At 38.3% G+C, this 27,964-nt stretch overlaps 1 protein-coding gene across 2 annotated transcripts in view; it reads right to left on the reverse strand.

The window, feature by feature from the left end:
- PPARG (peroxisome proliferator activated receptor gamma) overlaps positions 1-27,964 on the reverse strand; it is a 60,646-nt gene that overhangs the window by 5,877 nt on the left and 26,805 nt on the right. Inside the window, exons 1-6 of one of the 2 annotated variants that reach the window (XM_069865736.1) lie at positions 23,038-23,098; positions 18,261-18,488; positions 16,146-16,315; positions 14,259-14,397; positions 4,991-5,190; positions 567-1,017 (exon numbers count right to left, since the gene is read on the reverse strand). In XM_069865736.1, coding sequence (XP_069721837.1) covers positions 567-1,017; positions 4,991-5,190; positions 14,259-14,397; positions 16,146-16,315; positions 18,261-18,488; positions 23,038-23,095 — 1,246 coding nt within the window. In that variant the 5' untranslated portion in view covers positions 23,096-23,098. Of the gene's footprint in view, positions 1-566; positions 1,018-4,990; positions 5,191-14,258; positions 14,398-16,145; positions 16,316-18,260; positions 18,489-23,037; positions 23,099-27,964 lie in introns of those variants that run through there. The other variant, XM_069865737.1, reaches the window with a different exon arrangement.

Genomic DNA, 27,964 nt, shown 5'->3' on the forward strand with positions numbered 1-27,964 from the left:
GTTTTTCTCAGGTATTAGGAGACCATTGCCTTGCCAAGAAATGCATTATCCCCACCTCACCCCCCACCTTTAAAGGCAAAGAAAACGTTACAGAGAATGAAAAAACAAGAACAATAAAAAACCCCGCTGTAAAGTCCTGCAAGTCAAATGCCACATGGATTCTGAAATCTTTATGGAATCTAAGCTATTTGGGTACAATTAGCAAGCCACACAATCTAATTGCAGGTTTAAAACATCCTCATGCAGAATTTTAACTTTTAGAAGCTCTTGCCAGTGAAATTCCACCCTTCCTGTTTTCAAAAGTGAATCCTGATTTTGTTTTCTAATAACTGAATGGCTGATTCAGCAGGCATTTCCAGCTCCATCATTAATATCAGGTCATTTATATTTTCAGTTTCTGCCTGAAACTGAAATGAAGGCAAACAACATTGAGCAAGGTGAAAATAAATAAAAACACTACGTTTAAATGAACTCACTCCCACTCAACAGTGCTTAGTCCTTTCCTGTTTAGACAGAAGTGTCCACTCTATTACATACAATATCATAGTAAATAAGACAGCACTTACCTCCACTTAGGATAATGACAGCTATAAATATTGCCAGGTCACTGTCATCTAATTCCAGTGCATTGAACTTCACAGCAAACTCAAACTTGGGCTCCATAAAGTCACAAAAAGGTTTTCTCAGGCTCTTCAGAAACTCTCGTGTCATGAATCCTTGTCCATCAGAAATAAGAACTCCATCTTTATTCATCAGAGAAGCCAGGAGAGTGTATATGATCTCATGGACCCCGTATTTCAGGAGAGTTACTTGATCATTCAGGTCAAGATTCACAAAACCTGGAATGTTCTTGGCAAATTCCGTGATCTCCTGCACTGCCTCCACCGAGCGAAATTGGCATCGCTGGAAAATGCGAATTGCTACCTCTTTGTTCTCCTCCTGCAGTGGTGACACATGTTTGCACTTGATCTGATCTTCTCCCATCATTAAAGAGTTCATGTCATAAATAACGAATGGCTGCAAATATAAGGAAAAGACATTTTACTTTCAAACGGCCTTTCTATGAACATTTGACTTCCGAGAGACCAAAGTAGCATCCAGAGGTGCAACTCATCAGAAAACACATGGAATTCTATGAGGAATATGTCAAGGGTAGTTGCCCCATAAGAGTTAAATCTTCGTGAACCTATTAAAGCAAATATCTCACAGTGGGAAAATGATTTACAGAAAAGCACAAGCAGTTCCTAAGGCCTTCTCACATATTCTGAGAGATGCACTCTTAACATAGGGCTTTGGCTGATACCTTTTTTAATAATTAGGAGAGGAGGAAAGGAACACAATTTTAAAATACCCATGATTTTTGTATTTTTTGGTTGGCTTGGTTTTTTTTTTGTTGTTGTTGATTTTTGTTTTACAGAAGTTCTGTAATACCAGAATTCAAGGTTTGCAATACTTATTAACAAAAGATTAATCTGTCAGTCCTTCTCCCTGAATTTTACTGACTTCTGTAAAACAGAATCTGGTAAGTGACAAAGACATGTCTGCACTCCTGATGACAGAGTCCTTTTCTTGTAGAAAGACAGAGTATATTCAAGTTTTGATTACTTCACACACTGTCATGTTCTTTTCCGGTTCTATCTTTCTAGAAAGTGCTGCAAGTAATAACAACTTTATGGTACTGATTATCTAATAAATTTAACCTTTTTGCTCTTAATTCCTTCAAAAATAACAAAGTCAGAATATATTTCAACTCATCAATTTGTCAATGGGAAAGAAAACAGAAATAACATTATACAAACTACAGCAGCACAATTCAGAAAGCAAGAGTGAGCCTGACTGGGAAATAAACTCTACTGGAATAAATCAATTTTGAAAGCAGATTAGAAAAACTAGTGCCAGGAAAACTTGCGTTCGGATCTGAAACCAATCTCAGAAATCTTTCAGAATGCACAGAAGAAGCTCCTGGTTTTAAAGAAGTGGTTAAGTGAGAATTTCTTGAATTTGTCTGAAGAATCTTGTCCTTAGAGGATAAAGGACTACGTAGGTCACTGCTGCACTGAACAAATAGCTACTGATATTCATAGCTTTGTTAACATACTTGACTGATTAATTAAAATACAAGGATTCATACACCAACAGCCAGACTAGAGTAACTTGTTTTTCCATTTAAGCTTCTTTAGGATTATGTATTTTAATGCTCACTCCCACAATTTTATGCCCACCAGATGCGGCAAAACCGATTCAAAAATACCCCAAGATTTCATATCCTTAGTCAGCAGTCCTCTCCCACAGAACCAGCTTCTGCCACCTCCTGAAACTCTGTTCCTATTTGATTCAATGAGGTTTGAAGTCTACTCAGTACTAAATCATTGTGGAATTTTTAATACTAAACACAGCTACGTCCTTTAGAGCCTGGTGGCGCCCTCTGAAGAGGACATTGTCCACCCAGCAGCTTGGGGTTCCAGCTCCCACCTCCCGTGGTTCTGCAGATGGTGGCTGGGAAGGTGTTTGGCCATCTGTTACAGGCTAAGCCAGACATGAAGCTCCAACCCGCTATCACTAGGGAGGGGTGGGAGCTGACAGCTTTGTCTTTAACTGATACAGCTGCTTGGAAAAAAGAGGTCTATCTGCAAACTGAAACAATAGCCTTTCAAATGGTTTTGTTAAATCAATATTTTCTGCTTACAAGAGCAGTGAAAGTAGTGCTGTCGCCCTCACAGTGGCCACAGGCAAACACAGCTCCTGAGATTCAGTTAAACAGAGTGAGGTATGTCACTGGTTTGCCACTTGCACGAAGATTTCAGTGTGAAAATGAAGGAATCGACACACCAGGCTGAGCAAAGCCAGGAGGATAAAGTATTTTTCAACATGCAATGCTATTTTGTCATCAGAAAAAACATCTTACACACAACTGTGTGTATGCATATGCAGGTACATGTGAAATAGTGGAATAACAAGACTGTAGAGGAGGCTTTTAAAATGCATGTTTTAGTACTGCTAGGTCATTCCTTTATTTTCTTTCTAGAAAATTTTAAGTGGGAGCACCAAGTACAAGAAAAAGCCATCTACTCAGTGCGTGTACATGTGCTTTAGAGAGACTACACTATACCACTGGCCTACTGATGCTAGAAGATGAAAATCAAGAAAAAGTTCAAAATAGCTAAAGAAATTTTTAATACAAAGATTGAGATGAACTTTGTGAGTAGAATTTTATGTCAAATGAGCACTGCAGGTCCCAGAAAAGGATGAGTTAGTCATTTTAGTCTTGACATGCTCACTTAGCCCATCCAATCACTTTCAGGTAATGCAGATGATACAGCAATTAGAAAATAACTCTGCCCACAGTAAACAGCTCGATGTCCCAGAGCACAAAGTCCATTACAGCTCAAGTAACTTTAAAGTTGTGACCATTAAATACTGAGGGTCACTTTCAGTGTTATTTTCTAAGAAGGTATGAACATTTGCCACAACACAAAGCTCAGTTCTAGCTCTCTGTTGTTTTATTGCTATAGTCCAATTTGGCAAAGTTCTACAACCGTCAACCAAAAAGGAGAACATCGCTGATGGCCTGCAATGTATTTTCTGCAGCATCACTGTAACTTTCAGACAAGACCGAGCTGTGTACTTGGGACCTCAGAAACAAACCTCCCAGGTTTCTAAACACACATTTGGAGAACCAGAAGATCAGAGCACTGCAGGAAACCCTGCTCAAACTTTGGGATGAAGACCAGTAAACAAATATATAATTACACCCCCCACTTCTGTTTCCCAGCACAGGTACATGGTCATTAAGAACACAGTTAAAATCCTTACATTGCTGTACTAATTCTCCCCCAGTAATCTGTGTTCTGATCGAGGGAACTGCGGAAGGACTTGCAAAAAGCAGTGACCTCCAAGTGGACTCTGTGTATCAGTTTTCTGCAGAGTAAATGAACTGCATGAGTTCAAACTTGATATCCTCCACAAGGAAAAGTTATTCAGATTGTAAGAGTCTGCCGTATCTGAATTTTTCATGTGGGGCTACAACCAAATTAGGGACAATATTTAAATTATGACTTTAAATGCCTTTAAAGAAAGCAAGCCTAAAATATTCACAAATTATTTTCTGTATTTGAAATTATTAAAGAAAATTAAATACAGCATCTGTTGCTATTGTGACAATAGAATTTCTGCTGATGACTCCAGAAAATACACAAAACTAAGTTAGAGGTTTTAGAAAACTATCTCGCTCTTTAGTTATTAAAATAGTGACAAATTTTAAAACCTCCCATAGTTACCAGATCGTATCTATCCTCCTTCTCACTGATACAGAAGCTTGTTATGTACTGCCAGGGAAGTTTCCAAAGCAATCCACAAATACACATATCTCTCTATTCCTTAGATTTTCCCCTACATTCTCCTAAAGTTCAGATTGCACCAACTCAGGGTACCGATCTGATCCAAGATAGCCCAGTTAAATGCAGAAAGTCATCAGAGCATCAGAAGAACAAGCACCATAGAATCATAGAATCGTTTGAGTTGGAAGGGACCATAGTTAAGGCTAGCAATGATGTTGGTACTGGGAATCATTTGACACATATGAGAAAGTGTGTTCCTTTGGGTTCAGCGAGTACCGACGATATGCTAGGATACAGATGTTTAAACAGTACAGCAACCAATTCCTGACAGCTAGATAGCCACCTTAAACAGATAGCATGGAAGATAACCTCTGGTGAAGGAGAAGGAAAACGGGAAGAGTGGATCAGAGAATACAAAAAGGTTAAGATGACCTTCAAATTCTTGTACTGGTTTCAAGTATTTTATTAGGTGAACATGGAGTTTTTTCAAATATTGTTTACTTATCCTATCTCAAAACATTTCCTGTGTTTCAGAGACAGCTTGAAATATGTAACTGCCAACAGCAAAGTTGCTCTTTTTTTAAGAGATGTGTTGTCAATGTGGTAAATCATTTACTCAAAAAAAAAGGAAAAAAAAACCAGAGAGAACTAACTGATTTGTCTGTCGTCTTTCCTGTCAAGATCGCCCTCGCCTTGGCTTTGGTCAGAGGGAAGGACTTTATGTATGAGTCATACAAATGCTTGGCAAGTGCTCGTAGATCAGCAGATTCAGGGTTTAACTGGTCGATGTCGCTGGAAATCTCTGCCAAGAGCTTCTCCTTCTCCGCTTGTGGCATTCGCCCAAACCTGATGGCTGAAGAAGATGACAAGCAATTACTATAGCTATAGCTGTACCTAGAAAAGCACATTTTAATAGCTTTTTGTTTCACCTTTTGTTATGAGCTTCTGAAGTTCTTATTAACATGGTACTTAGGCAAGTAAGAAAAGGATTATTTTCTCCAGTAATATAGGCAAAACAGCTGAAGTGCTTCAAAGAAATGTAAACAAGCAAGTCTCAAAGAGGAAATCATCCGTGTGCCTAAACAGTAAGATTACAAGATCTCACTTGGAAAAGCAAACCTATTGTCAGCTCACCTGACAGAGTTCATGGAAAACCACTGATCCTACCTCCAATCTAAATAAAATGTAAAGAATCTCTAAGATATTAAAATTCTGTTGGCTTAGGGCAGGAACCACCTCTCAGCCATGTATTGTTTTGGGCAAATCACCATATGGATCTTGGATTCTTCATTTGTTTAGAAACAAAACACTTGTGTGCCTTGCAGGAATAAATTCCTACAGAGTGCAGCAGAACTTAAGGCAGCAATTGCTATAAAATGTTAGCAAAAGAATTAAGGAATGAGCAAGAAGGCTGTGCAGGGAATAAAAAAGCCAGAAAAGACTGAGCACTTCATGGTAACTCTATGTGCACACGGTACAGAAAGAACAGGAAAAGACTCCACCAAGCCATGTGATTGCAGAATCACCCAATACCAGAGTAAGGCAGCTGTTCGCCTCGGATTTTTACACCCATGCGCTTACTGTCCAAGACATTCATTATCCACATGGGGACTGACTTGGGAAATATTTCAAATGAGCCATCAAGATCATTGTAGGATATTTCAGTAAACAGTATGTATTTTATTTTATGAAAACAAAACAGAACAAAAGAGCATCAAAACAAAAAAAGGAAGGAAGAAAGAAAGGCTTGCATTTTGGCCTTAGCAGGAAGTAGAAATGCTATAACTATTTTTTTTAGCCATTAGTGGCTTCCCTGGATAAAATAAAAGTGCTGTTAAGATCATACATGTGAACGATTATACTAGGGATGTTTCTTTTGGAAATGATCAACCACTTCCGTCTTGGAGTTTGCTTGCAGTGTGCTGATGGACAAAAAAGACACGTTTTTTAAGAACAAATAACTGTGCTGGAAAACACAAAAGCCCCCATTTGACATATATCACATTTCTCGATCGTTTCTCTTACTTTGTGGCTGTAGAAACAAGGCTGTTTATTTTTACTACTGTACAACATTTCTTTTTCAGCAAACTTAGTCTCCGAACGATGCGTGCTGAATATTTCATATTCGCTTGGGTATTCTTAGAGTTAACATATCAGAATAAAAAACATCGTGAAAGGAAACCTATTTCAATAGGTACAAATGAACACATGCTATTATTTTCCCCCCAGAGTCTGTTGTTTATAATTTTTTCATACAGGCAATTCTGAATAATTGCCAGCTGGTATTTGTCTTGGATCTTGTAGCACAGCAGACAGATTTTTTTCTCTTGCATGGGAAACACCAGGTATTCTTAATCAGCTACTAACAAGTTTTCAGAAAGAGATCCCCTCCTTCAGAGAGCATAATATTGAGAGCAAGATTATTGACTTTCTGTTTGTTTAGATGACAGAGTGTAACGGCCGAGAGACCAACACCATTGGGTAAAGCAGTAATGTCACTGCATGACCATACGGTAACGTTCCTGATGTGTAATAAACAGATATCAAAGAAAAGGAGAGTGAATATTTATACTTAGTGTAACCTAACTACAAAAAAAATCTGAATAACTACAACAGAATTAACTCAGCTACACATGCTTCAAGGAACACTATGAATAAAGACTATTGTGCTTTGCAGTTAAAATAGATTATCTCACTATTAAAAATTCTCACTTGTAGTTAAAAAACCCCCATGTATAGATGTTGATAACCTTAAACCCACACTTGGACATTCTGGAAGTTCTAAAATGAACAAAGTATAAGTATTTAATGAAGTAAACAGAAGGAAAACTCACTGAAAATATTGTATAAACATTTACAGATTTTTTTTTTCCTGATACTTTAAGGACTGATTCAATAAATATAATCACACTGTTGTCAACATAATAAAGCTAAAATATATTATTACCTATGTATTGTAAGACATTGTTATAGGGACACCAAAATGTGGGGTCAAGAAGCTGTTAAAGTAATAATATCATTAATAAAACTGTTAAATGAAAAGTTCCTGTTGAACAGTGCAGCTACACATTTGTTAAATTCCTATTTTCATTGAAAGTTACTACGCTTTTACTAAACCTGGTTGCAGATCTAATATTAATTTAATACTAAATATGTGACATTCATAGGATTATGTTTAATGATTAATCTGTCCACTTTTCAAACATGCATTTTGCAACAGCTTCATCAACGAGGAAAATATTGTTATGCTTCAGTGCTTCTGATTGGGTACTTGCCAACAATTTCAACTCCTCCTCATCATCTCTTTTTCGAGAAAGAATTTGCAAACTGAGGGCCTAAGTGAAGACTTCTCAGACTACTACCACGGACCTCTTCATTGGGAAAGAAAGCAAGGCCAACATCAGCCTCCTAGAAAGGACTGTTAATACAAAAGTGAGGCCAGGGCTACCCATGTCTATAAAACGCCGATCACTTCCAGAGACGGATGGAGTGCAATTTATTATGACTTGAAGACTTGTTAACGCAGTGAGGAATAGTTGGGGGCTCCAAGGAACATGCCCTTTGAGACATTTCACTGTCACATCAGGAACTGGGTGCTTTGGGCCAGAAGAAACATTTTGTTCCAATAAATCCTACTTGGAAACTATTTTAATATTTTATAGGGAATACACTATAACATTATATATGATGTCTTATAAGGTGTTTACAACAAGTTACGGACCCCTAACAGCCTGATGTGAATTCTGTAAGCTCATTCTGTAAGTATAGTAACTCTAAGCATGATGGTAACGGAGCCTGACTGAACATCAGCATGAGACAGGATCCTCTCGTGGCAGAGCCTGCAGGAGCAAGTTCATATCATAATCTTGAATCTCACTGGCGCGAGACTCCCTTTCATCAAGGTTATTTTTGCAAGCAAGGGGTTAAAAAGGGGACAGTGTATTGCTTCCCCTTCCTATGTTTTAACACTAGCTTACCTCTAAAATAGTTTATGCACTTCCCCAAAGCATTAAAAACAATAGGAATTTATTTTCTTTTTTCCACCTTTTTTTTTTCCCCCTTCTCTCCCCCTTCCCTTTTTAATGAAGTATCCACTGGCATGTTCTTAATGACATACCAGAGAGTATAGATCTGCTATGACACTGATCACTGAAACTGAACTGTTTTATGTAGAGATCTTAGTGAAAAGATCAGGGTGTTCTATACGGAGGCTGTTTTGTCATCACAGAATAACTGACTAAGCTGTACCATTGTATTCTTTTAAAGAATAGGAACCAGGCTGGTTACAAACATCTTGCTAGAAATCCTGACGCTGGGGAATGTGCTAGCGCCTGCTGTTTTCAAGTCTGCCAGAACTGAGGGGGATATTTTCTTTCTTAAAACTTATGGCAGTTTTCCACACAACCATATCTATGTGCTGTTGCATAGATACTGCCAGGATAAAACAGGCTTTCTTTTAATTTTGAGTATAAAATGACAACATTGTACATATCCTATGTTTTCTAAACACCTCCCATATTCCATACTCCAATTCCTGTGCACCACCTCTACTCTCCTGTCCAAGAGTCTCTTGGAAAGTAAATCATGGTATTTTTGCTAGCAGTTTGGTATTGCTAAACAACATTGTTGATAGTTCTCTGTTACAGGTTTACAATAGCACTGGTGCAGTGTAGAGGATTGGTTAAGAAGGAAAGGGCATCTGGACACTGGCTCTTTAAGGTCTGATATTTTGGCAGTGCCTCAATCTCAGAATAACCTTGACATTTAGAGGAAGCTGGCTTGTAGCAAGGCAAGGTGGGTAATGTAGTAAGTAGTACAGCTGAACGCAAGGCGGAACAAGAACAGAGCATGCTTGGCAATCACTACCAATAGGCACGTAGCACGTAGTAACTGCTGACCAATCAGTGTGTGAGTAGTGGACACAGACCAATAAGCACTTTACGCGTAGATTGTAACGTGGTGTATAAAAGTTGGTGGCGGGTTCGTAATAAACTGAGCAAGATCTAAACTCACATTGGGTGTGGTCTTGACTACGGCTGTTCTCGCAACAGTGCAGAGTTTATAACAAATGACAACTTGCGCTGTGTTTATTTTTTTAAAGGAAAATAAGATTGCCTAAGGGTGTTCTTGAATCGTGGTTCTGGTGAGCTTATCTATCCACAGGAAAGGGTACCAGGTTACCTTAGCAAAGTAGCCACATGTTACAAGCCCTAGTGCTTCCAATATCAAATGACTGCCATTAATTTACAGATTGTATTAAAGTACATCATACTCTTACTCTTTTTGAGGTCTCTGAATGAAAAGTGCCATAAACTCCAAACACCATTTTTCACTTTGCTATCTGTTTCAATACTCTTCCTTGTCAGAATCATGTCTAATTTTTTGTTTCCAGGTGTTTGAGAATTTGTGCAATTTTTATACATCCAGTCAAATCCCCCTGTGAATGTTAATGTTCAGTCAGAGCTTGTCTTCACGTTGCTAAATTTTATGAAGGCAAACACCCTGATGTATAATCTGTTTTGGAGGTGGAGGAAGACTACATCAATTGATGTGTGATTAAAGCTGCACAGAAATCTGCTCTATATTTTTAAGGACTATTTAGCATGGGTCCTCACGATGCTAATGATGGGATTCCTCATTTTTTTATTTTTAAAAAAGGATTATTTTTATATTCCTTCTGTGAAAATGAGAGAGGAGAAAACCCACAAACAACAAAATAAAGAACTACTAGTGCCAAAGGTGACAGGGAACTATAGAGGAAGTCTGTTATAACGCCAAAATGACTTTGATAGCAAATCAGCACATACGCTGTAATCTGGTAAACTAGGTTAATAGCATTAACTTCTATTCATGAATGCATTCATGCTGCATTCAATATAGAGCTAGGTATAACAAACAAAGCTTGCTCGTAGTGCAGAAAGCTATTACATCAATGTCAAATGAGTCCAAACTACCCGTTGTTATCAAAGAACGCGCTAGCTGATTAGCTAATCAAAGCGGTATAGCGGGGGTTATCTCTCAAACAGCCAGTGCAAGTTTAACAACCCACTTGAGCGGCGCTGCCAGCTATTGAGTCACAGGCGTATCAGCTCAGCAAAATGGCCACTGCATCAGCAGAGCTTGTGGTCAGCAGACAGGACCAGGTTGTCTTCCCGCTGCATGAACCGACCTCGCTAAGCATGGCAATGAGATCTAACTGGTTTCTGCACCATATGAACCCGTAGGGTGTATCTTGTCGCCTACCATCATAATATCAGACTTACATAAAATAGCTTGTCAATAATGAAATCAGGAATCTCCTGATATTTTCTCGTGTTTAGTGTGTGAAAACTGTGCTTTGGGTAAAGTTTGTTATGCATCTTTAATTTTGTATGGATTGCAGATTTATTAGCAATCTATCATTTCTGCATGTGCTTGCTTCTTTCTAAATGTGTGCTTTTACGAAAGCAGTGTATCTTTCGTGATCCACTTTTAGACACTGTCCCTATTTCATGAAAACCCGTACCTTGGAAGATTTTTGATGTAATTAATGAATTATGAGAATAGTTTCTAAAAATAAGGTGAGCAAGACCCAAATATATATTTTAAACATAACAACTAATTAACAACAAAGAGACTGTGAATCAAACATTCCTACCTTATAATTTGCTAGACAAAGTGATAGGTTTCAATTTTTTAAAAAATATTATATTAGTTCAGCAGGTTCTGTTCAATGTTCATTATCACTGCAGGCAAAATTTGGGGGACAAATTAATTTAATACTAGCCTAGAAGGTTTCTTTTGCAGAAGTCGTTGCTGTTTTCAGGGGGCTCAGACAAAAGTCAGGAAGAGGTCAGGCCCCAGGAGATTTACAGAAGGAATTTGGAAAGCGGGATTTTGGGTGAAGCAGGAAGGAATGATGATGCTTACAGAGGTTAGGGTGGAGAAAGAGTTCAGAGCTAACAGCATTCAGTGGTTGAGGAAAATTTAAAGGATGGGTGGCACAATCTCCTTTATCCACCTCCCTCCTGTGGCCTCATCTTCTGTTTCCCTGGACCACTTATCCTCCTTGCTACTCTACCTTCTCTCTACCCTCACAGCAGACCCAGCTTCCTTCTCCCCTAGGAGCCTGGACATGGGCCCAGGCAGGATCTAGAGGGGTGGGAAGGGCAGGAACGAGCCAGCGAGCTGGTGTAAGAGATCTGGAAACATAGCTCACTGCTCGTGCTGCAACAGCAGAAGGGTTCAGATGGCAATTTCCTTCACAGTAATGGAAGATCGTGCAAGTTTGGGCATGTGCCTGCAGCTGGAACATCTGATCATGCTCTCTTTCCCTTGGCAGTTATTTATTTACTTGCATTTACAGTATTCTCCAACTGTTAGTGATACTATAGGCACTACTGGTTTTGGAAGACACTACATGATACATTATATTCTTTGCCTTTCCATGGAAAAACTAGAATGCTTATCCTCATGCCGCATTTTTTGGCTTGCAGAAGTACTGTGTGCTATTCTGTATAGCACTCTTCCGACTGTCTGGATTATGGACTTTTTTTAAACGTAAATGAGTCCCCAAACAGATTATGAACAGTTTCTTACAGAGGAAAACACAACACAGAGCTGGGGTGGATACCTGTCTGAGCTTACTGGAGGCATGTGCCCAGATTGAGCAATTCACTGCCCCCAGGACCAGTAACAACAACATATGGCCATGCGTGCTCTTTTTCCCATTACAGTAGCTGGTTTTATATAAACAATATGTAAGAAGAAAAAAAATAATATTTCTAAAAAAAAAATAAAGCTTCTGCTTAGTGGTACTTCAGAATACAATCTGAGCAATTCAGGGTTAAACACAGAGCAGCATTGTGGCTAGAGAAGGAAAAGAAAACAATATTCAAAGCATGAGAACACTACTGTCTTTTTTAACCTTCAGCCAAGTGGTATGTAGCGTTTATACATGAAAAAATGTGGCTGTAGCTGCTAAGTGTCTCCTTGCATTCCCCATTTTTGCAAGGGCCCTGCTCATTTTGCAATCCTGTATCTGTGCAAGGACAGTCACAGACTGGAACCCTCAGGCACAAATAATCCACATTCTGATTACAAGCATTTAAAATTCAGATAATTTCCCTACTCAAAAGGATGAATTTTAATCTGTAGACGCAACAAAAATGTGTCTCAATGTCACTATCAACATCCGGAGTTGCATTTCTGCACGCTTCTTTATATAGACCTGTTGTCTTCAAAGGTGGAATTTAGTTCTTTTTCATAAATTTGCTTGTTTAGAAATGATGGAGGAATAAGGGGGTTGTTTCATGCAACGTAATATAACCAGAGCTGGGAGAAAATAGGCGATACTTGCATATAAACATTAGTGGCTACTCCAGGACGTGGTCTAGTAGGCACGGTGGTGTTGGGCTGACAGTTGGACTAGATGATTTTGGAGGTCTTTTCCTTAATGATTCTATAATTCTAACTCCCTGTTAGCTGAACTCATGGCAAGAGCAAATTAAAGCATCCCTCCAAGCCCTGGGACAGCTGGCTCTGTCCTTTCTGCCTCCTCTCTCTGCCTCCCCTCCCCTGACTCCCATAACCATGGCCCCTGCTGGTGCCACAGCTCCTGCCTTGGCAGCAGCTGACGGGCAAGAAATCAAGAAATGGCAGGTGAAATGTTACATTTAAAAATATTTCTTGGACCCTTCACATCACTAAGCCAAAGAGAACGGTCTTGGCCTTCCCCTTCTTGATAGAATGCACATGGTTCCCATTGACATAATTGGAAGCCACGTTGCTAGGTTATGAGAGAATTTGGCATGCACCTTGAAAATAATAATAATAAAGCCTCCTGAAATACTATAAAAATACCCACAGTAGCATTTCAAAATTAGATTTATTTTTAAGTGTTACTGTTTCATCCCAGAAACTTGAAAACCATATTTTCTATTAGCAAAACATTTCCCATACCACTTTACACTCGGTGCATGTATTAACTTTGCAAACCAGAGTTAAGCTTTCCTCTTGGGGACAGTACACTCATTTTTTTATATTGAAAATAATGAAAGTTCTAAAAAAACCACAGAGAAATAATTTTCCCAGTCATGTTTGCAATTCTTTACCCTTAGAATTACATAAGTCTCTATGTTATGACATTTAATTCCTGTTTTTACTCAACTTTGCCAAAGCGAGGCCACAAAGAATCTTCATTATGTCTCTCTATCCAAACATTTGTAAGTATTTCCACATGAATCGATACGTTACTTGTACAGCTGAGAGGGACTTTCTTCTAAATTCTATGCAAGAGAGCAGTATCACGATATGCTTAACACTATCTGATTACCTACTGTAAAGAAGGCGATCACAGGACCACATCAATTGCGAACACTAAGACTACAACGTATATCTGGCCCACTCATTTGAAATATGCCGTGTTTGAGTGTGACAAAGTGCTGCTTATGACTTAGGGATGCTAATACTCCTCAGTAAGTGTTCTGTGTGTCAAATTCAGGTTGCTAGTATTCACAAACTTCCTCAGTCCAATTCTTGTAATTTAAGTTTTCCACTAACAGAAAAGAGTTATTGAGCTACAGTGTGCAAAAGAGCCTTGACAGAAAATAAGACAGTGAACTGAGAAACAACGATTACACTAGGAACATGTTCAGGAAGAACAATCAACAGTATACTGGGCAAGAATGAGAGTGAAACAAACTCTGTGTTATATTCCGTATTTCATTGTTAAGTTCAGATCTCTGTCCATTCAATTTTTATATTGAAAGTAATTCCCAGTCATACACACGCTGCTAAACTTGGAGGCAATCTCTCTGACAAGTATTTCTAAACTGCCTGGTGTAAAGAAATATAAGATTCTAGATGTTAAAGCAGCACATTCAGTGATCATATTAATCTTTCATTATTATTATTATTGTACAATACACTGTGCACACTTACCATTATGTGACATTCCAACGGCGAGGCATTTCTGAAATCTGCAGTATTGACATTTATTTCTGCTTTTCTTATGGATGCGGCAATTAAGATCACACCTGTCATAAATGAGCTTTAATCTGATTGTTCTTCGAAAAAAGCCCTGGAGTAAACATAAAAGCACATCAAAAGATGCAAGAAACTGCCGGTGTCATTGTCTCACTTCTCTGCACATACAAAGCACCTTTCTGTATCCACACTGAAGCTAACTTTGATTTAGACAGGTTTCCTAAGGAAGCAAAGCTCATGTAACCATGCTCTCTGCTTAACGCTGTGCTCCTGCTCTGAATTTCGCAGCCACTTCCAGCCCAGATTGACAGAAGGGTGAAACTCTCAGGTGGGGGAGCTTATGGGAATCAGTGCAGGTTCGAGGGCAGCAAGGAGGTGAGGCAGGAGCTCTACAGACATGCTGAGCACCAGGAACACTGTGGCAAAGGAAGCGAAATTCATCCATTCCACTGGGACAATTTGTTCTGAAGAGAACGTAAAATTTTCAAAATTTGAAGTTCACTACCAACGTAGAAGACTTTCTATAAATCACAGCAAACCAACAATTCTGCCAACAGTAGTTTGAGCTTAAGTAAATAAAAAAGGTTACGGGTTATCTGCTTGCGTAAATAAGTTTTTTTAATTCTATTTAAAATATTTATTTTCCTTTTCAAGCCAGAGTACGTGAGAATTTATATTCTTTCACCTATTCTACTTATTTTTATATTTTATATGGCGTTGAACTAATTTTACAATATTTATTTCTGGGTTCAATTTTCTAGGTTGTTTTATTTTCTACTTTATCTCATTGTATGGCTATTACAAGTTTGCGAAGTACATTGGCACATGAAAAAGCCAAACTTGGTGCCAAATTCATGGCAATTATTGCACAAAAGTCTTTATTGCACAGAAGTCTTACAAGAGATAAATCATTACGGAAATTCACAATTCTGTCTTTTTATGGTTTAAAGACGGTTTCTCCAATCACTTATAATCAATTAACAAAGGTTATCCAAATTTATCATAATTTGTTCTTTGTAACAGTTAATTTTTCCCCACAGCAAATAATAACAATAAAAGCATAATGCCATGTTGTTTTTATATAATTCTCTGTAGTTTAAATAATGAACAGCATATTTATTGCTTTATGTGTGTCCTAATTCTGTGCTACAAATTTCTCTCAAGCTCTGCATTGGATTTTTACTGTTAGTTATTTTCCTCAAGATATTGAAAAGAGATAAGATAGGAATTTCACGTAAAACTTTGTAAATTTTTCCTTTAATGAATTATTATTAGTTTCTTTCTCTGGTATTTCCTTTCTCATTCTTGAGGATAGCCAATTTTCATACCACTCATTTGTCCTTTGTGTTATAAACACTAAATATCATTGACATAACAAAGCTGGTGGAGTTTTAAAGCAGAAAGCCACATTCTTTAATACCATTAGACTCTTCTGTACTCATCTACAAATCTGCAAATTGGGCAAATAAACTCTAATCAATCAGAACAACAGAGTCTGAATTATAAGTTTCTCAGAGTATTGAGCTTTGGAGTCAGGAATGAGCCTGCTTCTGCTGCATTGCAGGAACTCAGACTCTACAAGTGACCTCCGAGGCAGCAGGAGTGAAACGTAATAGCATAATTGAGAAAAGCAGAAGTAGTGCACAAAAATTTCATTCAAATAGATCAGTAACATAACAAAAAAAAAAATTACAGTTTTAAACCCTCCCATTTATTCAGTCACAATGTATACGTAGTATATGTGGAAAATAAAGCTTGTTTTAAAAAGCACAGATCTCTGATTACTCAGATGAAAACAGCATTAAATGTTACTTCAGGCAGGATATATTCCTGATAACTTACCTTGCAGCCCTCACACGCGTGCACACCGTAATGAAATCCTGAAGCCTTGTCCCCACACACACGGCATTCAATAGCCATGAGGGAGTTGGAAGACTCCTCATGAGGTTTATTGTACAACTGAACCTTTTCTGAGAAGTAGGGTGGGGAAGGAGGCTCCATTTTGATCGCACCTGTGTATAGAGAAGATTAAAACGATAAATCCAAAATATAATTAAATATATAGAAGAAGCAGCAAGGGATAACCACAAGCAACAGCAGCACAGATAGCCAGATTCATAGGTCTGCCTCAAAATATGCAATGAAGAGTAAACAAAGATACAAAGGGATATAAGCTGCCTTCCCTGACAGTATATTGGCTGAAAAATCTTGAAGAGGCAGATTCTGATGGAGAAAGTGTATTATAGATTCAGTTTCCAGCTCTGGAGTGTGGAATGACTTGAAGATAGGGTTATTAAAAATTTACATATGGAGACTTCATACCTGAAAGGCCTTGCTTTCCTCAGTATTTAATCTGGTCATATTACTTTAAGGTGTTCAGAAGTACTGCAGAGAGGTAGACTGGCATTTCTTATCTAGTCTAAAAAAATATTTAAGTATCTAATAGACCTATATATAGATTAGTATATTTTGTATAATATATATATTGGATAATATAATACTAGATATTTAAAGGAACTTATCTCTCTCCTGGGGAACACTGTTCAACTTTGGATGTAGTTTAGAGATTCATTTTCTTTTCTGAAAGTTTCTATTCACGAGAGCAATCTGTAATATTGAACAAGCTCAAACAGGTAAATATGGCATCTTTAAATCAATCATTCCTGCTTATAGAAGAAAGATGTGACGTTTGACACATTACATTAGGTCACACCCCAGGAGTGAAGTAACACACATAGTACTATAATAAAGTGAATGTTTTTCTTTTCCACACTGGCTGCACTATACAAACTAGAAAGTTTTCTTTCCTATGTAAACTAGAAAGAAACAACAAAAGTTGAAAATGATCTAAGTATAGATGAAATCGATTTATTCTGCCTAAGGTCTACTGCACTCTATAGGTTGTTATTGAAATGTTATGGATATCTCTAATTAAACAACAAAAAATCATTAGCTGGGAAAATGTCTTTAAATTTATTTCATTGCTAACCCAGAGGCACACAGCATCTGCTTTGCTGCGTAACCAAAATTAAACACAGCAGTTTTCCTAGCAAGAATTCCCTGAAAGAATTCTTGTCCAGATTACTGCAGACAAAACTGATGTCAGACCTAAGCAGATCTTTAGCAAAGTTCCAGGGACAGCAGCAACATTCCCACTTTGAGCAGGAATGCAGTAACAACTGATTTAAGAACAGGTCACTTCCTTTTTTAAAATGGGCATTCAGTGTAATTTTTTTTACTGAAGCTGGTGAAAGAGCTGTGTTTTTTCATAGTATGTAAACAATGCCAGCCCCTGAAGCTCCAAAGTTATGCCTGCGTTAAGAACACTGATAAAGTTATTCCAGCATTGTGACTCAGATGTAGCCAATATTTCTACTCCATCAGTTTCTTAGGCCTTTTAGAATCTAAAAGCTACACATAATAATAATCAGTACACTATATATGCTAGAGCACTTTTTAGCATCCAGGATATTTATTCCGCATTGTGTGCATAGACCTTTGAAGGCAATTTACACACAGGATTCATGAATAAGAGAGTGAAGGCTTCAGGATCAAACGGTGGGTTGCACGTTTCTAATAAAAAGTGTTTAAATCATAGAGTCATAGAATGGTTTGGGTTGGAAGGGACCTCAAAGTCCATCCAGTTCCACCCCTGCCATGGGCAGGGACACCTCCCACTGGATCAGGGGCTCCAAGCCCCATCCAACCTGGCCTTGAACCCCTCCAGGGATGGGGCAGCCACTGACCAAGTCTCCTGCTGCTATGAAGGGCTGCTGTATGTATTGAACATTTTCCAGCTGCACTGCAAGAATATTCTGCAGGCATCTCTGATGTCACAGGATACTGGCATTTATTTAGGCATCTGAATGCTTCTAAATCCTTTTGCTAAAAGTACACTTTCCATAGAATGAAGCAAATGCGAACATGAAGGAAATAGTAACAAAATAAAAAGCATACTTTGGCAATCCTGGAACTTGATATCATATTTATAATCAATGGTGGTCTGATCAGTTCTTGCAAGAGGAATATCTTCATAGTGTGGTGAAGAGATGCTTGAAAAATCAACAGTGGTAAATGGCTTTATGTCGAAGGAATGTGTATGGTCTTCCATCGCAGACAGATCCACTGGACTAATTCCAAAGTTAATGGGCCAAAACGGCATTTCTGTGTCAACCATTGTAATCCCTGAAAAAAAAAGAAACAGGCTTTTATAAGAAGCTCATTATATCTGTGATGAGTTTGGGTCCAAGCTGAGGTCCAAGTCTCTCACATCCAAAGGGCTGAGGTGCAAACTCACAACCAGGTGTGGGTGTTAGGGGAATGTTTAAACCCTATCTATCAGATGACTTGAGTTTAGCACCATATAATTGCAGTAGGCCATAGAGGAACATTGCATGGCTAATGCCATGGGTTGGAAGGGACCTTAAGGCCCAGCCAGTTCCACCCCCTGCCATGGGCAGGGACACCTCCCACGGGATCAGGCTGCCCAAGGCCCATCCAGCCTGGCCTTGAACCCCTCCAGGGATGGGGCAGCCACAGATTCCGTGGGCCAGGACCTCACCACTCTCATCGTCAAGAAATTCCTCCTTATGTCTAGTCTAAATCTGCCCCTCTCCAGTTTATACCCATTGCCCCTAGTCTTATACCTGAAACCTTCAGTCATTCAAGTATGTCAAAATCTTTATCCCAGATTCTTAAACTGAAGGCTCAAGGAAATTTAATTTATGACTTTCCAAATTACATATCTATATATGTAGATTTTGAAAGCAGCAAATAAATAAAAAGCCTCAATTTGCAAAAATCTACAGCATATTGAGACATAAAATGTTTTTCTTGAGTCCTCTGACAGTTCACTGAACCCAAATCCTTAATTTGGACATATTTCAACTACAAAAAAAGTTTAAGTAACAGCAAGTGTAAAGCACTTACTGTTTATAACTAGAGTCTGTATTTAATTTTCCATGATTTATAAAAAGAACGCTCTAATCTAAAAACAGAATAGATGTTATGGAACTAAAATAACTTGGTCACTTTGGCTGTTTAATTTGGACTTCAGACCCAATCAAGTGAGCAGCCTTTAACCTCTAGATAAAAGGAACTTTGTCTTGATCTACTTTGAATCAAAACTTCTCTGTCACACTGCAAAAACTGTTGTTGCAAAATGGATATAATAGAACAGCATGCCCTGTAATTTTGTTATCATCCTTTGTTTTGAGAGGTCTACAGGTAAGTCAAAGAGTGACTGTCCTCCCCATTAACTCTGCTGAAGAGCTAAGGTCATAACAGCTAGGAATGGTTACAGTTTTCTTAATCTTGCTGCAGGAAAGTCAACGTCATTCTTCCACCTTTAGGACTCAGCACAACCCTTTGGTTCTTCTGCCTTGTACACTGACAACAAATTATTTTTATTATTATACTTATTTCTACATTTCAGATAAGAAATTCTCACTGCAGTGGGAACAAAAGAGATGCTGCCGTATCCTGTGCTGCACAACACACGTTGCTCCTTGTAGAAGAAAAGGGGAACCTGTAGCTCCTTCATACTCTTCCCCCCTTACTAGATGCCGGATTCAGTAAAGCAAACAGTGTTAAAGGGTGAACTGCTGGCAAGGTTGCCCTAATGGTCAGCCAGCCATCTACTTTTCCAAAGGCTTCTGCCATTGGATGGCACACAGTCTCACGTTATCCTTAATGAAAGTAAGAGATACCCACAGGAAAAGAACGGAACTTCTACCCTCTGCAAGTAAAAATGATCCAATGAAAGTTGTCAGAGTACCTTGGTGTTACATAGCGTCTTCCAAATAGTCATTTTTTCTGTAAGCATGAAGGGCAAATTGCTGGCTGTCAACACTGGGAACTCTCTCATAAACAGAATTGCAAATAAAGCAATAAAATGGGATAGACTCTTTCTTAAGAGTCCATTTTTATAATTAACCAGACACGTCTTTCATAATATAAAATCAACAGGCGTCTAAATTTAAACATTGGGTTATAGTCCCTTAAGCAAGTGACGTCGAGAATTATCTCCATTTTGTATCTGGAGGGCTGCCTCAGGGCTGAAGAAGGATGCCCACAGGCACAGCCCCGCTCACAGCTCAAGTTCATCCCACGGAGTCAACTCTGTATGTGCAGACGCAGACATGAGGCTCAAAAACAACTGCAAGCAACTGCGTCATCCCCAGGCAAGAGGGCCCATACTGACAGCTGCCCTCGCTCCAACACTTCCCCTGCAGCAGAGCAGCAGCTGAAGGGGCTGGAGCACATGCTTAAAGGCAAGCACAAGCTTAACTCGCTCACTAAATAGAGAGATAATCACTTGCCCCTGATCGCAGTTCTTATATTCCACACAGAGCAGATGTTAAACTGTTTTCCTGCATCATCCATGAAAACTCCATAAAATAATCTCACAATTTTGAGGCATTATCACTTTGTATTTTCAACTTAAAAGACTTCAGTTTGTGAACCACTTGTGACCTAAACAGCCAGCTAAAGCCGGTCTGTATTCTACTTTCTGACATAGGGAAGGACTGCAACACCTTCGAGAATTTGATTATATATAACAAGATTAATCCTTTGAAACTCCTGAATCATTAGAATGCAGCATGTGCATAAAATTCCCTATGTAATGATATACTACAGCTTAGAAAGACAGTCTGTAAGTCCAGAGGTCTGGCTTACTGGTCACAAGCTCCGAAAGCTAGAGGGTATAGGAATTCCTTAGTAGGAATCTTCTGGTTTCACAGGCAACACAGCTAACTTGTTTCAGCAAAGTCTACCCATAATGCCAGAGCAGTTTCATTGTAAAAGTATTTCTAGCCTAGAACTACAATGGTTTAGATTTTTGTTAAGTTTTAGAGAAGCAAAACAAATAGATAGATAGGTAGATAGGTAGATAAAAGCAATATTATTCTCAAAATGACGTAAAATGAGGGTCTGTGTTTCATGCCTGCTGTTTTTCCTTATAAATGGGTTTGGTTTTCTTCTGTGTGTCTGTTCACATTGCATGTTCTGTACATGGGGAATAAAGGAAATAAAATCACAAAGATTATACTGAAGAGAAAAGCAGGGAATTGTGGGTGCACCTATCAGCTACTAGGGGTCACAAAGCAATTCCATTTTATGCTACTCATATTTCTGCTCTAAGGTAATAAATCTGGACCCAGCAGCCGTTTACCATTCCTCAAGCAAAAGCCTATGAACTCCACCCCTTCCCGAGGTGAACATCCCATGACCAGAAATATCGGTTCTTCCAATCTCCAGGCAACAAAAAAGTCTTTGCTCAATTGTTCCACTACAAAAATGTCTACTTTTAGTTTTAAAAAAATCATTATGTTGTCAATATACTTTTGTCTAAGATGTCCACAAAGGTGCCTAGCTGTGGTACCACACACGTACACACAGGCACAAGCGTATTTGCAGTTTTCAGTTAAGACAAGGTTCTGGCATGGTAAAAATGCCTTAAGTAGAAAGGATTTACTCAACACAAAAATCAGTTTGCATGTACATTTTTAACTGCTTTCCTTCCATCAAAAACAGTTACCTTTGGCTAAGTCGTACACCTACATCATCAAGGACTTAGCTTTATACATTTCTGTAGATTTTTATTTCCATTCCCAGCCTAACATGAACTAGAGAAGCGCTCATGAACACAGATCATTTAATATAACCACAGTCGAGAAACATTTTGCCTCTCAGGCCCCACAATTCAGGGACATGCATCTGTTCCGAGGGATGCGATGCTCTCCAATAGCAGCACCCAACACAGGGGTTCTACAGGAGGAGAAACAGAGAACCCGGGGCTTCTACATCATCTTGGCTTTCCTCAATGCTGTATAAAATAGAACAAATTCCATGCCTTCCCAGCTGTAGAGACTGTATTTATACTACTTACTACAATGTCTGTGCAAAGAGTATTTTCTTACTGCATTTCAGTACAACAAAAGCAATAAAATAACTTTTGTTATGCGCATATTTCCGATTTGGTTTTGTTGCGTTTGGTTTTTTTTTAATTTAAAAAGAGCAGCGATGTGACCTTGTGTACAGACACACCAATTAATAGCTGTTTCTCAAAGATCATACAATAATTTGGGTTGGGATGGATCTTAAAGATCATCCAGTCCCAAACCCCCTGCGATTTCTTCCATATGCCATGAAGACCAACAAAGATCAGTTCATCCCATTAAGTTTTCCTTGAGAATCATAAAGAAGCCGGTAAGTACAAAGTTGCTAAAGGAATCTAAGATGTCAGTGTAGTAGAAGTAGTAGTATTCTGTGTATATCTAATGCCCATCTAAGGTGGTTTGTGCTTCTTTCTCTATTTCTGGATAACAAGATGCATACTATAGCATTTCTTTAAATATCACCACAAGTAGGTATCAATGGTCCTAGATCAACAGAATTCATAAATATTTCCAAATGATGAGAATTTTCAGATTTGCTCAGGTTTTGGATATAAATCTCAAAGTATTTAATTGCAGTTGTGAAGTTCAAATCTCCACGAGACTGCTAAGTCTTAGTCACATAACAGCTATCCTGTTCAATTTAATAAAATTTGCTGTTACGTTGGACACGGATTAATTTTAGTGTTCCGTCTAATTTATATTATAAATAGGTGAATGAAAAGAACTTTTTATGTGCTAGTTTTATTCAGGCCTTTTTGAAAACTAAAGTGTGAAAACTGTCCCTGTGTTTAGTAGCTAATTTACAAATATTTCTAGTTTGCATATGACATTACTTGATTTCTGCTGGGAATTTTGTCTTTTTTCCTCCCCGTAGAAGATGAATGCCAACATTTCCTCCTGTTAATAAAAAAAACAACTATCTAATTGCAGTCTTACGGCTTTAAAAATCTAGAACACCAAAACATCCAAAGCATTAGTCCAACCAACAGACTAGTCCAGGGCTCTTTCACGAAACTCACACAGGCTCCTGTGAGAGACAGGTAATATAACCATACGTAACATTGACTAAAGAGATTTTTCACATGCAAAAATCATTCTCAGCCAGCAAAAGAATATGCTTTAACAGTTAATCATCTAAAAGACCAGAAGTGAAAAAAAGACAATGCTGTTGAGACAACACGAAACACTGAGATATGAAAGCAGTTGTTATAACTCCCTTTACTTGCATTGAATCTCATGTAGTCAGCTGCTAAGTATTATCTACAAAGAGTAAAGGAAGGCACATGAACTCGTCTGACACATGTCTGCGTGAACTGTCAGCCAGTGACAGCTACAGTTAGCTAATCTGGTGTTGATTGTGAGAACGATGAGATCATTAAGTTACTCCATTCAGTAACAACTGAACTGGCTTCCATTCCCTAAGAAAGTTATTCAGTGCATTTTTTTAATGTTATATTTTATGTTTTCCTAATATAAGAGATTACCCTGGTATGAAAAACATCTTGGATCACAAGCTGCTCTTTACCATAAACACTACCTGTGCCCAGTTAACCTGAAAGGCCTGTTGCACGACATTCTGGACATGCTCTTTCCAGACAAAACTACCAAAATACGACCCTACAGGTATTTAATGAAGCAACCAGAACATCCTAACCTCATATGAGTTACAGAAAATCAGAAGGAAAAAAAAACCCCAAACCTCAGTTAAAGCCCCTCGTCTTTGGAATACTACTAAAATCAAGGCAATGGTACAACTATACCACGTCAACAGGTATAAATATAGATAAATATGCACATGATGTAAATACTGTTGTTTTGGTTTTTTTATAGTAAAACATTTCATGGGATAGTTTGAATTTCATCTCGTATAAGCGTGTCAGAGTTGTCAAGTAAACTCATATGCAAGTGCTGCAGAATTTAGTGAGACTTCTGTCAATTAATTTAATTAAAGCAGGCTCAGGCCATCTCTACAATAATGTCATCTATAAGTTGGTTAAGATCACACAACCATTCCTAACTTTTAATAAAAACTTAAGAGATAAGGAAGAGTCAGTTTGATATCCCCAGAGATTTAGTTTATTTATCTACTTAAGAGGAACAGTAAAATGTTTTACATGTGCCTTGCAAAAATACATCTACCCTAAATTACAGCACCACATCCACGGAAGTAAAGACCTTCATTGATCTTTCAGAAGAGAATGCTGTGAAAGGACGAAAAGAAGAGAAGGACAGTCTTGTGATAAAACAATTCCATCCCCCTTTCAATAACCCGGTTCTGTCTTTGCCTGTGACACAGAAATCGTGTGGCAATGCATAAGTAGTTCAAGCCAGCTTTTTCATCAGTGCTGTTTTCAGGTCCTAAATGTGAGACAGAGGGTCTGATGATGCATTGTGTTCAGCATGTGATGAACTGACGCCTCTGGAAGGTGCAGATGGTCATCAGTTCTTGTAAGACTTGGGAAAATGGCATCACTTTGTCCTAGTCATTGCTCTTCTGGTTATTCAGAGAAAATTGTATCAGCTTACCACATCTAGTTTCTATCAGAGGAAAAAAAAATGATGCTACTGTTTAGACTTTGGTCTCAGTTCTCCACTTGTCCAGTGAAAGGATATAAACTTTCCCTGCCCAACTAAGTCCTTGTCTTACCATTAAAATGACAATCTTCTTCAGCAGGGCTGGTATTACTTTCCAATTTTTTAATATTCCTGATTCTGTCCAAGTACAATGAAGCTTTACACTTAGTTTAAGCCTTTAGGAGATACCTTCTTTAATCACAAAACGATATATTTTTCATTCATAATATCATTATGACAGACTTTGCGTAATAGACAATATTTGCATAAAATAAAGCTAATGATTTGGTTTTTGGCTAAACGAAAGTATGTGAATTTCTTCTACACTGGAAACAAGGGCGCAAAGTTCGTGGACGTGGTCCATTTAGCACATTAAAAAGCTATTTTATGGTGTGCAGGTTAAATGTTAAAGCCACTCCGTAATGTAGGAGCCGTATTAGTCTGTGTTCTGCTGCTGCAGAGTCAGCAGAGGGAGCACAACATAACTAAAAGCCCACTGTTTCCAAGAGCTCTGCTGACACAGTTGGGGATGCTCTTCAACAAACAAGCGAAACACTACATAGAAAGAGCTGTGCTGGCTGATACCCACCATTCAGCTTTGGACAAAAATTACAGAGGAATTTTTTTGCCAAACTCATTAACTTCAGCAAGAAAAACAAAAGCAACAGCAGAAAGCTATAATGATTTGCTTTAAAAAACCCATCACAGAATTGTGTATTCTTATGTTTGCATCATCAAGAAGCAGAGATGAAAAGGATTTTTTTTTCTTTTTATCCATGCACATATTCAAAACCTTGGTATAATGCAGGGCAGAAATTGTTTCACTTATGTGATAATGTGTGCACTGAACAGCAAGATACTGGTAGGAGTCTTTTTCCAAGGAAATTACATATTAGAAACCACTTTGAATGTGGGAAAAGGACCCAGGCTTATTTAGGTGAATGACAGAATAAGTATTGGCAAATTTGTGTGTTGTAAAATCAGATGAATTTTGGAAACTCGGTGCTGCCTTTTAGCATTCCTACCCTGGAACTGTGTGTCATAGCAGGAACAAAAGTACTTCTGCATGCACCTTGGACCCAAGCACACTCCTGCTCGTACACTGACTCACTAGACATGCTGTTTTTCTTTCCAAGTCTGAATTTATCAAAAATATCTACAGGAATGAAAACTGAGCTCACTGATGGACAAAAGAATAAAACTTTGTTTCAGTTAGAAAGCTCTAAAGATCTCCCGCTGCCCCCTACTCCTTTTAATTTACCTGTAAAACCAGAGAAAAGATCTAGTATCCTGTAGCAAATGTTGAGTGTCAAAATCAGCTTTGTGATAACAAGTGACTTGGTGAAGAAGTAAGCTCATAGATGACTTGGTGCACTGCTTCTAACGCCAGCACTGACTCCAAGCATGAGATCAATGGATTACGTTTTCTTCTCTGTTCCTCAGATCCAACCCTCAAGCCATCTAAACACGGCCCCAAAATGAACATATTTATTAGGGAAGATATCCGATAATATCAAAAAGATGCAACACAGACACAGAAGGAACGGGAACAAACACTCTATATAAGAATAAGGCAAGTGGTTCTAGACAAAATGGTTTTGTCACATCTTTAAGAGGTGGAGGAGACAGGTATCACTGTGGCAGGGTGCAGGCAACAAGCACACCTCAGGGGTTAATCACGGAGTGGGAGAGGTGTGAGCTTATGAAAGTTCACTGCAACCTGCAGAACCAGCACAGGACCAAAATCCTTATAGCAAAAAGACTAGCAATAAGCTGGGGCTCAGTGGAACTTTAAAGGTGTCTCTTCCAACCTGGTTATTCTCTGATTCTATACTCCTAGGAGCACCTCGAAATGCTGCCACCAGATGCAAGTTTCTGTCACATCTCCACAACGCAGCCCATAAAGGAGTTCAGAGGACTGGATAGCTTAAGAACCAGGCTGAGAAATCCACGTGATGCACCGTGCGAGGGCTGCAGAGAACAGTGACAAAGAGATCCTCAAAAAACCCAAATTAAAAAGTACAGGGGGAGTCAGCCCATCCATGATTTCAGCAAGGCTGCACAGCAGAACATCAGAAGAAACTTGAGAATCAGTCTAAGTTCAAATGCTCAAAAAGGCCCAAAGCAAGCAACTCATAAATCAGTAGGAAATGTATTTTGTTCCTATAACTGAATTATAACTACAAGCTGTGATGACTAAATCTACAGTCCATAAAATTTACTACAATGTTTAGGAGGTAGCTGCTAATAGAAACAGGAAAAAAAAGTGCTCATTCAGGGAATAATAGACCTGTTTAATTTAAAATATACTTTATATTCTATGCCTATGGAATTCACACAAAAGGGAAAACGGCCTGAGTTTCTTATTTGAAATAGCAGCTTTATATATCCTTGCAGCAACATAAGGCATTGTAAATACAAATGCAAATGAGAAACAAGCTCAAAAATGCCACAGGCTACCCAGACATGCTAGAAAGTCTACCATCCTGTTTTAATTATTTAACATAGGGCTTGTTGCATTCTGCTACTGGACATACATTGCTGATACTTTAAGGTATTTCAGGATATGAAGAAACTGATTGCAATGCTGTGCTCAAATAACAGCTTGAATAGAAAATGAGAGTATGGAATAACACAGGAAAGTTGTATGACAAAAACTGATTTATATATTTGAAAAAGGAGAACAACACTTAAAAATTGTGAAGAACATTACTATAAGATTCTGGATTGACACAGTGTTGGGCTCTTGCTGGTCAAAGACTGACCACGATAGAAATGAAAGTGTTCTGCTCCCGTGCTGCAGAGGTAATTTCTAACCTGTCAACTCAGATTCAAAGGTTTTTTTTGTTACAGGATGCTGCAATCCATGCTTTGTGAAGCACCGTGTACTGAAACTGAAATTAATCTTGATGAAAGACTTATCTTCCAATGCTTTTTGTTTAAAAAGTCTTAAAAGTAACTCCCACTCTTCAAAATAGATTATTTCAAATCATCTCAAAAATTATTATTTCACTCAACTTACAAAAAAAAAAAATCCCAGAAGCATGAAAATCTGAAAAATAAGATATAATCTGCTTGCTAGTTTAAAGATCAGAATAAACATCTGCAGAATTCTAATGGGCAAAGATCAATTATCAGTATTTACAATACGCCTGTTTCAACTGTAAAACTCAAATCTGGATCATT

The sequence above is a fragment of the Phaenicophaeus curvirostris genome, chromosome 11 (genome assembly GCF_032191515.1).
Source record: "Phaenicophaeus curvirostris isolate KB17595 chromosome 11, BPBGC_Pcur_1.0, whole genome shotgun sequence".
Classification (NCBI taxonomy): Eukaryota; Metazoa; Chordata; class Aves; order Cuculiformes; family Cuculidae; genus Phaenicophaeus; species Phaenicophaeus curvirostris.